At 38.9% G+C, this 13,100-nt stretch overlaps 2 protein-coding genes and 1 long non-coding RNA gene across 3 annotated transcripts; all 3 read right to left on the bottom strand.

The window, feature by feature from the left end:
* Positions 1-1,200, bottom strand: LOC149986749 (uncharacterized). The gene is made up of 2 exons (XR_016499901.1): positions 457-1,200; positions 1-305 (listed from the first exon to the last, which is right to left on the bottom strand). It is a non-coding gene; the product is annotated as an uncharacterized LOC149986749 (long non-coding RNA).
* Positions 1,201-3,249: 2,049 nt separating this feature from the next.
* Positions 3,250-8,278, bottom strand: LOC112274424 (aspartate aminotransferase, cytoplasmic isozyme 1). The gene is made up of 12 exons (XM_024503924.3): positions 8,125-8,278; positions 7,480-7,551; positions 7,226-7,287; positions 6,933-7,016; positions 6,656-6,755; positions 6,317-6,437; positions 5,710-5,873; positions 5,382-5,519; positions 5,039-5,160; positions 4,690-4,784; positions 4,020-4,140; positions 3,250-3,605 (listed from the first exon to the last, which is right to left on the bottom strand). The coding sequence occupies exons 1-12, from the start codon at positions 8,185-8,187 to the stop codon at positions 3,512-3,514; spliced, it is 1,236 nt and encodes a 411-aa protein (XP_024359692.2). The 5' UTR covers positions 8,188-8,278; the 3' UTR covers positions 3,250-3,511.
* A 1,876-nt stretch (positions 8,279-10,154) lies between these two features.
* LOC112274391 (uncharacterized) lies at positions 10,155-12,537 on the bottom strand. The gene has a single exon (XM_024503848.3). The coding sequence runs from the start codon at positions 12,535-12,537 to the stop codon at positions 10,816-10,818; it is 1,722 nt and encodes a 573-aa protein (XP_024359616.1). The 3' UTR covers positions 10,155-10,815.
* Positions 12,538-13,100: the final 563 nt, after the last annotated feature.

The raw sequence follows: 13,100 nt of genomic DNA, 5'->3' as shown, positions 1-13,100 counted from the left end.
TTCTGGACAATGTATTTTTATTTATTTTTATTTATACATACAGCCCTATGACCGCTCATGTCCTATAACCGCACTTGTCCTATAACCGTTTGATCTTATAACCGTTGGTTTCTATGACTGCTCTAAAACCTTTTGCCGTGCTGACCCCTTCACTGCATAGGCTTTTTACCTTGGATTTTGTGACTGTAGATCGAAGCAACGAAGCGCAGAGGAACACCGCAAGCCGCAGCTCACCGTCGCAAATCATTGACTACATTGCTGCTCCGCACTAATCCAGCGCCCCACGATTCAAATCTTGTCGCATCCTTTTGTCACACCACAATTGAATATGTGCACAAATAAACTACCTAACCAAATTTGTGTGCCGCAATAGTAACCCCAAATCACACCACACTGTATCGCACTTAAAACAATAGAACAGACACAAGAAATGGCCACAACTCGTTGCTGAATTACCTAGCGCACCACAATTCCTTGTGACCAAGCTCCACACATGCGCTGTATCTCTCAATAGAATGGTTCGCGCCTTGCAATGCGACCCTATGATGCATCGTTTTGACGGCCACTTTGCTCTCCCTAACCGCACAGTAAACTTGCTACACACTGTTCTTTGCGACCGAGCTCCACGACCCAAACTAGCCACCTTGTTTGCATGTTGCCTACGATCGCCTAGCAACTATTTTTGTGTAGCGACCCTGTCCAGTGCCGTGACCTTATTGCCATCCTCCTATCGCAATCCTCCAGCGTTGCGACATTGTACTTTGGCGATTTGTGCTGCTATTCCGAACCGCCTCCATATTCCGTCGCAATACCTCTACAATATCATAGTACGTAACCCAGTTGGGTTCTAGTGCCGAGCACAATAATCGAGCAGTTTCCAAAATCTAGCAGCAAAAATAATCCAAAATTTGTAATTTAAAAAAATAAATTAAATAAAATAAATAAAATAAAATCTACTCCATCTTAATCTATTATACTTTAATTTGAAGAGGAAAAAACATTCTTGTCAAGTGAAAGATCATCAATCTACACAAAACTAAGTCAAGCTTTCACTTACACCACAAAGGGGGAATCCAAGAGTGCAAGTGTGAAGAATAGAAAAAATCCTAAAGCTTTACTAAAATGGCTAAATCACCACAGCTAAGCAAACTCTCATAATAAGTTCTCTCTCTCAAAATCACTTACAAGACTTGACTTAATAAGAACATCAAGTCAAAAGTTTTTCTCCACTTAAGTATCCAAACCCTAGTTGACATTAATAAAATTAACTAATAGAAAAATCTCAATGGATGAAAAACCACTAACCAAACTAAACTACAAACATTTGATGGGATTTGGCACCCAATGCTATATCACATGATAACATGCATGTTTTAAATGATAGATGCAAGGTTGAAAACATGCATGTTAAAAACAAAAGCAAATGTTTAAACCATTATTCATTATAAAAATGTAATTGAAAATTTTCAAGCCCCTTCACAATCATATTTGAGGATACCAAATATGTATTCATAATAGTAGAGTATTTTAAAAAATAAACTCAGTTTCTAATTCCTTCAAAAACATTACTATATCAGCAACAAAATCTCTTTCACATCACATGTTTTCAAGATTTGGTGCTTCTACCAATGTTCTCACAAACCAAGAAAGGGATTTTTTGCATTTATGTAAAACTCTTTGTTCATAGATTCTTATTGATTACCATGTAGTACTAAAGACTACCCAAAATTTTGTAGATTAATGGATAAACTAATTCAAAACAATCAAAGTCAAACAAGCAAGTATATATTGTTAAGACACAAACATTAACATTGGAATTTTAAATGTCTAAAAATCATTCATCAAATGATGGTCATTTATAAACATTGTAACCCTAATCAGGGTTACAACGTTCCCAAAACAATCATTTTTCAAAAATGCTATCCTTAGTTTTTACTTACTTGATTTAGTGTTTCTGAAGTTCATAAAAGTTGAAGCTATTGATATAATAATAATTTACGATTTTCAATCTGTTCTCAAGTATTAGGACTAAATTCAAAATATATAAAACTTTCATCTGTTGAAGTGAAGTACTTTTGAAAATTTTCATGCTTATTATTGTAATATTGTACATAATTGCATACTCTTCAAGGATTGGCTTTAGTTTTGTGTGGATTAATGTTTTTGGCACATATGAACTGTTCTCTTAAGGAGTACCAGCACAGTTTTTTGATGATGATGAATAACATGATAGATAGGTCATACAACCTTGGTACATTTAATATCCACTAGTACAAAAATACATAATATACAACAATAAATATACCAATTCTTAAGCCGGAGTTTTATGTTTCACCTTCATAGAATTAAAGAAAAAAAAGTAATGACAATCAAAATTTAAAGTAGTTTTGTAAAATGGATTATCGAAAAGGTGTATTTTCATTATTATTATTCTGTTCCATATCTTGATTAATGATAGGTGATTGTTAATTTGATGTATATTTGTAGCCTCTTGTAAAAAAAAGAATTTAAATTTTTGTTTTTTTTTTTTAAAACTATATAGAATTTATTTCTAAACCTGAGATTTCTATAAAAACCTGAGATTTTTTAGCAAGAAAAAAAATTAAGGCTCAAGCAAAAAAAATCAAAATATAAAGTGAGACTATATTTTATGATGACAAAAATGAGGATTAATAAAATATTAAAAAATTCAATACGAATTCTTTATTTGGAATTAGAAAAATATATTTAGCTCTTAAAAGAATGTTTTTGTAACATGTTTTTAAGCTTTTTTTTTATTTATTTTATTTTATTGGCATTGAAAAATTTTAAGTTTTCATTTGATGTTTTAAAAACAAAAAGTAGGTCATAGAATAATATTAATTATATTATGATATGTTATAAGTAGATTATCATAATTTCATTCAAGATTTTTACTGTAATTATAACAGCATTTTGCTACTTTTCTAGTGCACAAAACTATTATGCAGTTAGCATTGGGAAGCCAAAGAACCTTATCTAACTTTTATTCAACTTCTCGGATTCTGTAACATAATCAACAAGCCACAGGACAAATAGTATGGATAATGATATGGAATTTTTGGCAAGGCAGTTAAAATTTTGTTTCATTTACGCTGAACTCTAAAAGGAGTCCCAACATAAATTTCAAGTTCCATGTTATGGAGTAAATTAATGTTCCATGACAGGAATTGCCTGTAACTACTCTACGAATCCTGCAACAAATATTAGCATAAAAACTAAGAGTAAGGATGCGAAACATGAAAGGACTTCAGTTTCTGAAGCTTTATAGCTCTTATTTAAATTCATGACGAAAACTCGTTCTCGAAGTCGAGAAGAGATCCAAATTGCTGCTGAACCCACTAATAAAAATTATCTCCCTAGCTCACTATACACACGCTCACGTGTACCTGGTGCCAACCATCATAGCCATAGCTCCTACAAATGAGCTATTAAAATTATTAGTCTAAAACACTAGCAGCTGACCAGGTCGATGACAATTTAAGTCCAACACCTAACTCTTGCGCTGAGCTCCAACCACAGCTGCATGAATTGCGTCCGCCAAATGTGGAACAGTTTTGCTGCTTAATCCAGCCATACTTATACGCCTGAGGATCAATTTCAACCAGCATGCTAGAATCAGCCCCACATAGTCTACAAAAACGAAGAGTATTCGATAGAAATCAAAGTATCAAAGTTGACTAGTCTTTGTAAGGCATATCACTGGTGAGCAATGATTATACTTAAAACATTTTGAGAAGAAAAATCAGGATTTATGCTAGATCAAACTTCCAATTTAAATTCTCCCTCCGAGAAAAAACACATACTTCCGTTAAAAAATGATCTTTGGTAAAACAACATGACATGAGATTAATTATGTGATGGAGTCCGAAGAGAACAAGCCAGCATATTGCACGTAACACTAGTACAAAAATCACTTGTACAGGTGAAAGCCAAATTTGGATCGCAGATCGTAGTGGAAAATAATTTCAGGATAGTGATAAATGTGATGTTTTATGTACCCATCTGAGGTCATGTAGATGTGATATTGACGGGTCATGAACTCGACTTGAGACTTGTTCAATCCCGTGAAAGTGAACATTCCAATCTGCTTCAGAACGTGAGTCCAATCGCCAGGTGTGCCTGCATGAATATCAAAGAAAAAAAGAGACCAAATCACTTAATGCAAGTTGGACCACATACTTGAGCAGAATACACATAAAGTTTTGTCGCTTTCATGTGTTTCCGACCGACAACTGCTTGTTAACCCTCCAATCAGCTGAAAATTTTCTAAAAAGGCTTATTTGCACTTAGTGTTAGTGCTTGTCAAAAAGAGATTTGAGAAAATGTTCGAGTCTATTTATGAACTAAGAATCACTTCTGAATCTCTTCTTAAGAATCCAATTACCACCATGTGCGAATGAATTGTGAAGATTCATTTGTCCTAAAATCTATGTTAGATATAGACGATTAACCAGGTCCATTCGTGAATCACTTGTATAGCCTAACGCACAACACGAACATGTTCCAGACTGCTTCAAAGTAGAGGATAGGAAGTTAGGAGGTATAAATTGAAAAAAATGATATAGGGCGACAGAAAGAAAGAAACAGGGGTAACAAAATGTGAACTATTTGAACAATTCAAAACAAAAGAGACAAGATATCATGGATAGTACAAGAAGAACCACACACCTCGAGCTTGCAGAGCGTCATAGAGCTGTTGACGCATGCTAATAATCCGATCTGCCATACCCTTCAACTCTACCGTCCATTCCTGGAAAAGACGCCTGAACAGCAACAAGAGATCGCTCAAGCTTTTACAAAATTCCAAAAACTTTAAGTTACATATTCATATTTCAAATCGATCTATGTTGTTAGTGTGTTCATATTTCGAGAAAATTTTCTGAAGTTCTCATAAGTAGAACTAAATATTCAATGCAAGCAAGACTCAAAACTTCGAACAGTTTTTTCTTTTTTCTTTTCACTTATTATTTTTATAATTTTGAGGCAATGAATAACATGGTGGCAAGAAAAGCAATACCCGTCAGCTAGAATCGTCGCTGCAATGGCTGCACCATGAGCCGGGGGGCTAGAGTACATGGGGCGGATGACCAGTTTTAACTGACTGTCTACCCGACTTGCCACAGCAGCATTCGTACACACCTGAGTCCAACAGCGAGCGATGTAAGACCTCACTTTGATTGAAAATAGGAAAATCCTATGCGATGCACATGCTTCCAGTTCGTAATAACAAGGAGAACACACACACACACGCACAAAAATATATAGATATATATCCAGAACAAGATTCCAGCAAACATTGATCCTGGCGTGAGTCGGTCAACCGGCGATGATGAACCACATAATCTCAACGAAGAACTTACGACGCTTAATGCACCGACTCGCTCTCCATAAAGTCCCATGTTCTTAGCATAACTTTGTGCAACAAAACATTCCCCACCATCAGCTACAAATAAGCGAACAGCATGGGCGTCTTTGTCCAGACTTCCACTAGCGAATCCCTGCGAACACTCCAAAGGTTATTTCAGGAACAACAAGTGAACTAGTACAATAGCGTCAGTCGAGCAAACACAACCTTCGTTTACACATTCACGTTAGTGCTGTCATGTAGAAAATTGAAATGAAGGCTTCAAAATAATAAAAAAATAAAGTGAGAAATGACCAAAATTGAATCCAATAGTAACAAAATACCTGGTATGCACAGTCAAAAAAGGGAAGCTGATGCTTGCTTCTAATAACCTGTCGAATCCCTTCCCACTGCTCTTCAGTCGGGTCAACACCAGTGGGATTGTGTGCACACGCATGGAGCAAAATGACTGCGCCATCAGGGGCTGCCTTCAAGTCCTCCAACATACCTGCCAGCATATTCACCTCGCTTATCACTTTCAACTTCTTTCTCGTACCCTTGTGGGAGGAACCATCCCAGCATCACTAGGAGGTTTGGAACGACTATCACATTTTGAATCGGACCTCGTGAGGAGCGATATGATAATTTTTATTATCGTTATTATTGTTACAAAGGAAGAAGGAGGTAAGGAGAATGAAAAACTTAAGGCCGGCATAACATATGAAGTAAATAACAAATAGAGAAAGGAGAAAAAAAGGAGAAAGAAATAAAAGAAGAGAACGAAGAAATGTTTTTCAATGATGACTTGTACGCTCTTGCACAAAGCACATACAAAATCAAGGTTCGAGTCTGCTGTGGATTAGAAACCACTTTCCATCTTCATTAACTAGTCTCAGATTGTTCAGTTAAAAATCGCACAATTCCATGTAAAGATCTTTGTAAATAAGTTACCTTCGTAGTCCAATCCGCGCGTCTTAGGGTCATAATATCTGTATGGCTTCTGAGGCACTCCTCCCAACGGGAAAATCTTGTTGTGATTTCCCCACGTTGGATTAGGCAAGAATATAATTGGCTGCAATAAACAGCAAACTTATAAGCTGTCTAAGCTCTAAAAATCTGTTAAGAAAAACGCCTGCATACAAAAGCGAGACCGTGACCACCAAAATGACATATTCCACCATTCCTGTGCGTAATCTCTCAACATTTGCTGCTATATGCTCTTACTAAGAGCGTCTCTGGAAAAAAAAAGGTTATAGGTCGCAAATTCGGTACAAAGGACTAAAACATTACCTTGGCATAATGCCTCGATATGAACTCTGCGCCAACCCTCAAGGCACCAGTCCCGGATAAGGCTTGCACGGTGGCAACACGGTTCTCTGCAATTGCTGGACTGGCCGCCCATAAAGAAGCATCCAATTATTAGATCGAGCATGTTCCACAAGTTCTGGTGCCAACCTCATAGAAAAGCATGCTTATTTAGCAACAGTAGAAGAATAGATACGAAGATCGTTAATTAGGTCAATATCGAAGGTACTAGAGGAAGTTGACACAAGGAACCGAAACACACCTATTAGCGCCCAGAATAAGCTTTGCGCTAAGTTTGTTGAACTGAGAAATTCCTGTAATGGGCTGGTACTCCTTGTTCCTCGATCTGCTCCCACACAATCATATAGATGAATAAAATTGCTGCAGATCTAGGATATAAACACGATTGTTCACTGAAGTAGACACTGAAGAGCATCAGAAGAAGGATGATCAAATGTTCGCAACTGGATGAGATTAGTTTTGAACAATAAGAGGATATACGAGTATTCGAAAAAAGAAAAGGAGGTTATAAAAAGCTGGGAGCACATAAATCACCTATCTGCAACCAACTGTTGTTCTGCTCGCCGTACCACATTGAGAACAAGTGGTTTGCCTTCCTGTGCTCATTACAAAAAAATGTCATGCGTTTTAGGAACTAAGTTTGTACTCAGAAATTGCAAAAAAGAAACTTCACCAGATGTGTGCATACGAGTGATAATGATGCCACAACTAATAGCAGGTATCAACTGGAAAGATAACATCATTAGTTCAAAGAACTTGCTTCAACTTAACAACCAGCCATTACTGACCTCTGTTCGGTAGGCTCCGACTCCAAGGTTCACCTTCAATGGACTTGGATCCTTGTTGTAAGCCACTGTTACCTATGACAAGACAAGACAGGGCATTGAACCGGTCATCCTCTAACTTCAACATGTTCAAAATACCATCCACGAAACCTTCCGCAAGATATACTGTGAGAAGCGCTCAAAGACAACATATGTTCAACGTGAAGAACTGCTCGACAAAGAAATCCCTCAGTATATTAAACACTTCCTTTCATTTAGTTTGATGTGCTTCACTGCCATATTTATCATCAAAGTGCAGGACCTAAAGATCACGGTTCTATTGAAGCAGGTTCTTCCAAATTCATTTGCATAAGCAGCGTACACCTACATCGTCTCTGTGTCAGTAACATGTTATCGATACCATATCCGGTGTTTAGAACTTATTTCTTAGATCACGGAAAACATATTATCTGAGAGCCCAGCAAGAGCAACAAACATACCCTCATGCATGCTCAAAAGAAAACTACAAACTGAAACAAACCATCGATCTTTGTTTTCAAAGAGTAACTCAATTTTCAACGAGTTAACCGGAAAACTACAAAACTACAAGAGAAGAAATCTAAGCTAACAAGTGAAGCGCAAAGAAAGAGAGCTCGAAGAGGGACATACCCCCAAAATGGGATCCTCGGGTGCTTGCTGAACGTGCTCAAACACAGAGGGAGCCATGGCCATCGTGGGAAACCTCTGCAACAATTCCTCTTCCACAGCTGCTGCGCCACGGAAATGACCTGAAAGAGTCGCGATCCTACGCTCCTGCACACTCATGAAGTTGCTCGCCATCGCCTCTCAATGCTGCCTTTAAATGCCTACAGATCCGAAAAAAAGTTCTTCAAACAGTAAAGTAAATTATTAAAATAAAAAAAGGACGATACGGTAAGTGCGTATGACCCCACGTCGATCGCTTGCTGACTGTACTTCAGTGAAAGACCCCGCAGCACCGTCAAGACCCCTTGAAATTCCGGAACATCGGAATTCAAGACCACAAGGCTCTTTGACACTGTAGACGCCACAACCAGCATGCAGGGCAAACAACCATGGTAACACAGTCCATTTAAACACGACAAAAAAAAATACATAACACTACCTCTTCTTCAGCAGTATAATACCGTCACAGATCAACTCAATTGACAGAAATTTAAAACGTATAAGTATGTATATGTACAAAAGGGTGTGTGTGTGCGTGTATGTGTTTCCACAATACTCCTTCTCACTTAGACAACATCAAAAATTCTTCAAGAATTTGTCGCCACAGCTCCTCGGCTTACTGATCAAGTCCCTCTCACTCAACTAATGAAACACAAATTCAGAGTTCTAAATGTAAGTACAAATAAACGCACTTACAGGTAAGAAGATTGTGGTGCACTCCAAGGATCCACACGCGATACGGGACGGGAAATGAGAAATGCAAGAGGTAGACAGTGACTGCCAAAACAAAGCACGAGCAGCCGCAGGCAGAAAATAAAAGAGGGAGCGGGAGAGAGAGAGCAGCGCGAATGGAGACAGAGAAATAGAGGAATTGTGAGAGCGAGAGCAAGGTGATGAAGACGGCAGGGGATCGTTATCCGGTCCGCAGGAAAATAGAATTGGAGCGGTGGAATGGAGAATACGGCACTCGGCCATGCCGTAGCCGTCGCCGAACTGTAGCAATTGATTGCTTCGGCCAAGCCAGCACTCCCCCGCCCCCGTCCTCTCCACCGAACCACGCCTTCTCCCCCACCCCGCCACACGTCACCTTCGACGTCCCACTTCAGTCATTGACCTATTCACACCGCCACTGCTCTCTCTCGCTTCCCACCCTTTTTACACGTGTGGAGGTGGGTCACGGAGCGCTTGTGAGATTTTTGTTCCACGTCAGCGGTGGTGATGATGAGCACACTATTTTTCATTTTCTTACTATAGTTTGTTGGATTGACCTTTCTTCATTCCATTTGAATTCAATGTTTCTAATACTATATCATTGTTTATAAATAGCCCATGCACACTTTCCAGTGTGTGTTAATTTATGTATTTTGTAGTTTATTTCAAGGATTTAGAAAATTGCTAGTAGTTTCTTTGATACTTACATTATTAGATGAAGAATTATTTGAGAGCGACAAATTAACAACAGATTGTTATCAATGTTGTATTGGTTTACAGTTTTATGAATATAACAAAGAAAACAAAAAATTGTGTAACAATCTTGAACTAAACCGTTTTTGGATTTGCTATTTTTGTAATAACAAAAAAATACTCTCAAGTGTTCTACTCTACCCTTAAACTTTTTTCTTTCTTTCTTAGATAAAATGAACCTCAAAATTAACTCCAAATCTTAGTAATTTTTTTCCCTGTAAAGGGTAGAAATGAGATTGTAAATATTATATGATTTTTTATAATATTATTTCACTGACCTAATAAACAAGCTGTAAGCAATAATTCATGTATCACCCAAAAATAAAAAATAAAAAACTCGGTGCAATAGAACATAAACATTAAATTAAATTAAATTAACCGATTTAATATTGAGACAAATTGTGAATATGTCAATCAAAATTGCAATGTGTAATTGAAACAGGATAAAAGAAAAAAGAAAAAAGAAAAATAGGTTAGCATAGATAAATTATTAGAAATACATCAGATATGTGCATTTTATGTAATTTCAATTTGAACAAATTAATAAATAATATTTATTAGGAAAAAAAAACATCAACAAATAATTGAAATTTAATTTCACTCATTTTTGGTATAATAATTTTTTTGCAAGCGGGTTCTGCAACCTCAGCAACACTAAGAAAAAAAAAATTAACAAGTAGATAAAATCATTAATGACTATAAAGAGTATCACTACCAAGTACGCTAACGGCGCTGACTTCCTCTACCGTTTCTTTAATCTCTAGTACCTGGACTACGCGTTCTTCAATTGGGTCAGAAATCCTCCGCTGCTCAGTTCCTGTGATCATGTCCCTGGGATAACGAAGTAGTGGCCAAGCTGAAGAAAAAGGTGATGTCACTCACATTCAACCGTCTCACAAAAGTTCCTATTCCAGAAAAAAAAAAAAAAAAAAAAAAAAAAACTCTCTCTCTCTCTCTCTCTCTCTATATATATATATAATAAAAAGAAAAGAAACTATACGAAAAATTAAGAAAACAAACACAGTACTTTGTCAAAATCCCGTGCACATAATGAACTTTCTGTCCTGTGGGAGAAAACAGCTAACCCTTTCAAGATGAAAACGGGCTCCTAATGAAATCTTTCAATAGCATTCGAGCAATGGGTTACAAGTTTTTTGGAGGTAGTTGTTGACAGAAAAGAGCAGCCGGCAACTAGATCGGTTTAAAGGGCAGTTTTGTTTTAGGAGACACCCTAGCATGGCTGCTGTCACTGTTGCTTTCAAGAGATGGACTTCGTATCAAGCGGCCCCGTAGTGGACTTGATCCGCTGCTTGATGACTCACTAAAGCTTCCCATGCAAGTACTCCTGCGTCGGGGGGCGGTGAAATTGGGGGACCTAGCCCTTGTTGGCGGGGTCTTCTTAATTTCAACTGGAGGTGGGGGAGGCTCCTGATAAAATTTTGGTACAGGATTGGCTTTGTAAGTCAAACTTTTCCGAAGCTCTCTCAATTGGGCCTCTTTTTCTTCCTGAGCTTTCGCTTCGAGTCTCTTCTTCTCCTCCTCCAGCGCCTTCGTCTTTTCCTCAAGCTTTGCATAAAAATCGCGACGCTTCTCTAACCTCTCATCTGTCTTAAAGTTGAAACCTATCGGCTGTGTAAGAGGTGGAGATGACTTTCCTTTTGAGGTGGTAAGTGCGTCATCGCCTATCTTTGAATTTGCCTCCTTCGACGCTCGCTTTACAGGGTCCCTATAAAGCGTCGCATTTCCAGGGGCCGTGGGGAATTGCAGCTCCTTCGACAGACAAGCGTTTGGATTTGCAGGTGACTTTACAGATTTCAGCGATGCTGCTCTTGTGGGAGTGATGTATCTTGGTGAGCTCGGCATGGAAGTCGTGTTTACGGTACTCCCCTGCCATTGCTCCTTTGGCAGTTTAGAATACTGCTCTTGTCGAACCCGTGACACAGGTGATGTCGAGCGAGGAGTACTTAGACTTCTTGTCGGAGTGATACTTCTTGCAGGTGGAAAGCCTCTTGGAGGTGTGACGCTTCTTGGACTAGCAAGGGATGGTGCAAGTGCCCGATTAACGCCATAGTTACCTTGACCTGGCGTTTGAAAAGGTACAGGGGATCTGGAGCGTTCAGGGGGTATACGTCGTGGGCTCGTGAGGCTTCTTCGGTCTTGAGTGGATGAAAGAACACGACCAGGATCAAATTCTCTTCCTCTTGGAGCAGTGAGGCTTCTACGATCTGGAGTGGGTGAGAGGGCACGAAGAGGCTCATTTCGTTCTCTCGGGGTTGTGAGCCTACTCAAACCACCTGGAACCTTCCCCAAGGGTCCACTCCACCTCGGCCGCTCAGGTGTTTTGACTGCATCAGTCGGGGACTTTGCCACCTTGGTGTTATTGCTTGAACTCTTTCTGACAGGAGTTGAAGGCACTGCTGCGGCTACTGGGTCCCTTGTCTGCTTGGATTTGGTGTTAAAACTCTTCCCTGTCGGCGTTGAAGGCACTGCTGCAAAGTCATCACCTAAAACGTCCACCTTACTGTCCTCATGACTTAAATCCAAGTTTTTGTATGCGATTACCGGTGACAAGCATTGTTTAGTTGTAGGTTCAGTGACCAGACTTGGGAAGAACGGGTTCAAGTCCAGTACTCCTTCAACATGGTTACTATGGAACGCGAGTGGCATTTTTTTAGGAGACTCATCACAAAATGCTCCCCCAGGCTGAAGAAATCCCCAGGCGCTGTTACCATTTCCTGTTTGCACATCTTGACCTGCCGTTGATACAGCTTTCCAAGCATCTAGTGTACCTACACCACTACTAACTGGAAACTCGAACTCAGGAAAATCATTGTCTTCATCAGCAACTTGTGCAGGTTTGATATTGTAATTCCAATTGCGGACAGCAACATCAGCCACTAATGTTGGTTCCATAACTGCTCATATTTGACTGGACATTGATAGAAGAAGTTTCTGCCCTTGCTAAACTCGAGACGAATTGGTCAATAGCATGTTATCAGGAACTGGAGACCGTTTGAATTCCTGCGCAAAGGCAGCCACCAGCTGAGAGCATAATAACTATGCCTACCGGCAATACTTACTGTATAGACTGTGTTACAACCTGATGTATAGTTCAGTGCAAACCGGTATATATCAAAGAAATCAGTGATGGCAAACGAATAATGAAAGCATGTAGTTGAGAATATACGCAAGGCTGTCTTAGTCTGGATTCCACAGGGATTATCAGTGAAGACCATCCTGAATTCTTTAAGTGCGACAACGGTAAGTACAAAAATCCTATTGAGTTCAACTGAGCTCGTCGGCTTTTCCAACCGCTTCACAAATGATAGAACATAGAAAACTGTAGGTTGATCTGCCGTTAAAACAGTAAACTGATCGTTGTGCCAATGTAGAAATGTCCACCAAAGGAAGAAATCTTAACTGAACTACATTCTCAGCTTTCACTTTTTGAGCGCATCTCTTTGGTAATAGCTCGG

The sequence above is a fragment of the Physcomitrium patens genome, chromosome 21 (assembly GCF_059467195.1).
Source record: "Physcomitrium patens ecotype Gransden chromosome 21, ASM5946719v1, whole genome shotgun sequence".
NCBI lineage: Eukaryota > Viridiplantae > Streptophyta > Bryopsida > Funariales > Funariaceae > Physcomitrium > Physcomitrium patens.
The sequence above is the reverse complement of the archived record's forward strand: the minus strand, read 5'-3'. Positions and strand labels throughout refer to the sequence as shown.

Excerpts from the sequence above, each read along its gene's own strand:
- LOC112274424 (XM_024503924.3), bottom strand. The coding sequence starts at position 8,187 with ATGGCCATGGCTCCCTCTGTGTTTGAGCACGTTCAGCAAGCACCCGAG. Across the intron at positions 5,874-6,316 it reads GCGCGGATTGGACTACGAAG|GTATGTTGGAGGACTTGAAG; the intron begins GTAACTTATTTA and ends ATATGCTGGCAG. Across the intron at positions 3,606-4,019 it reads ATCTACATGACCTCAGATGG|GCGTATAAGTATGGCTGGAT; the intron begins GTACATAAAACA and ends ATTGATCCTCAG.
- LOC112274391 (XM_024503848.3), bottom strand. The coding sequence starts at position 12,537 with ATGGAACCAACATTAGTGGCTGATGTTGCTGTCCGCAATTGGAATTAC.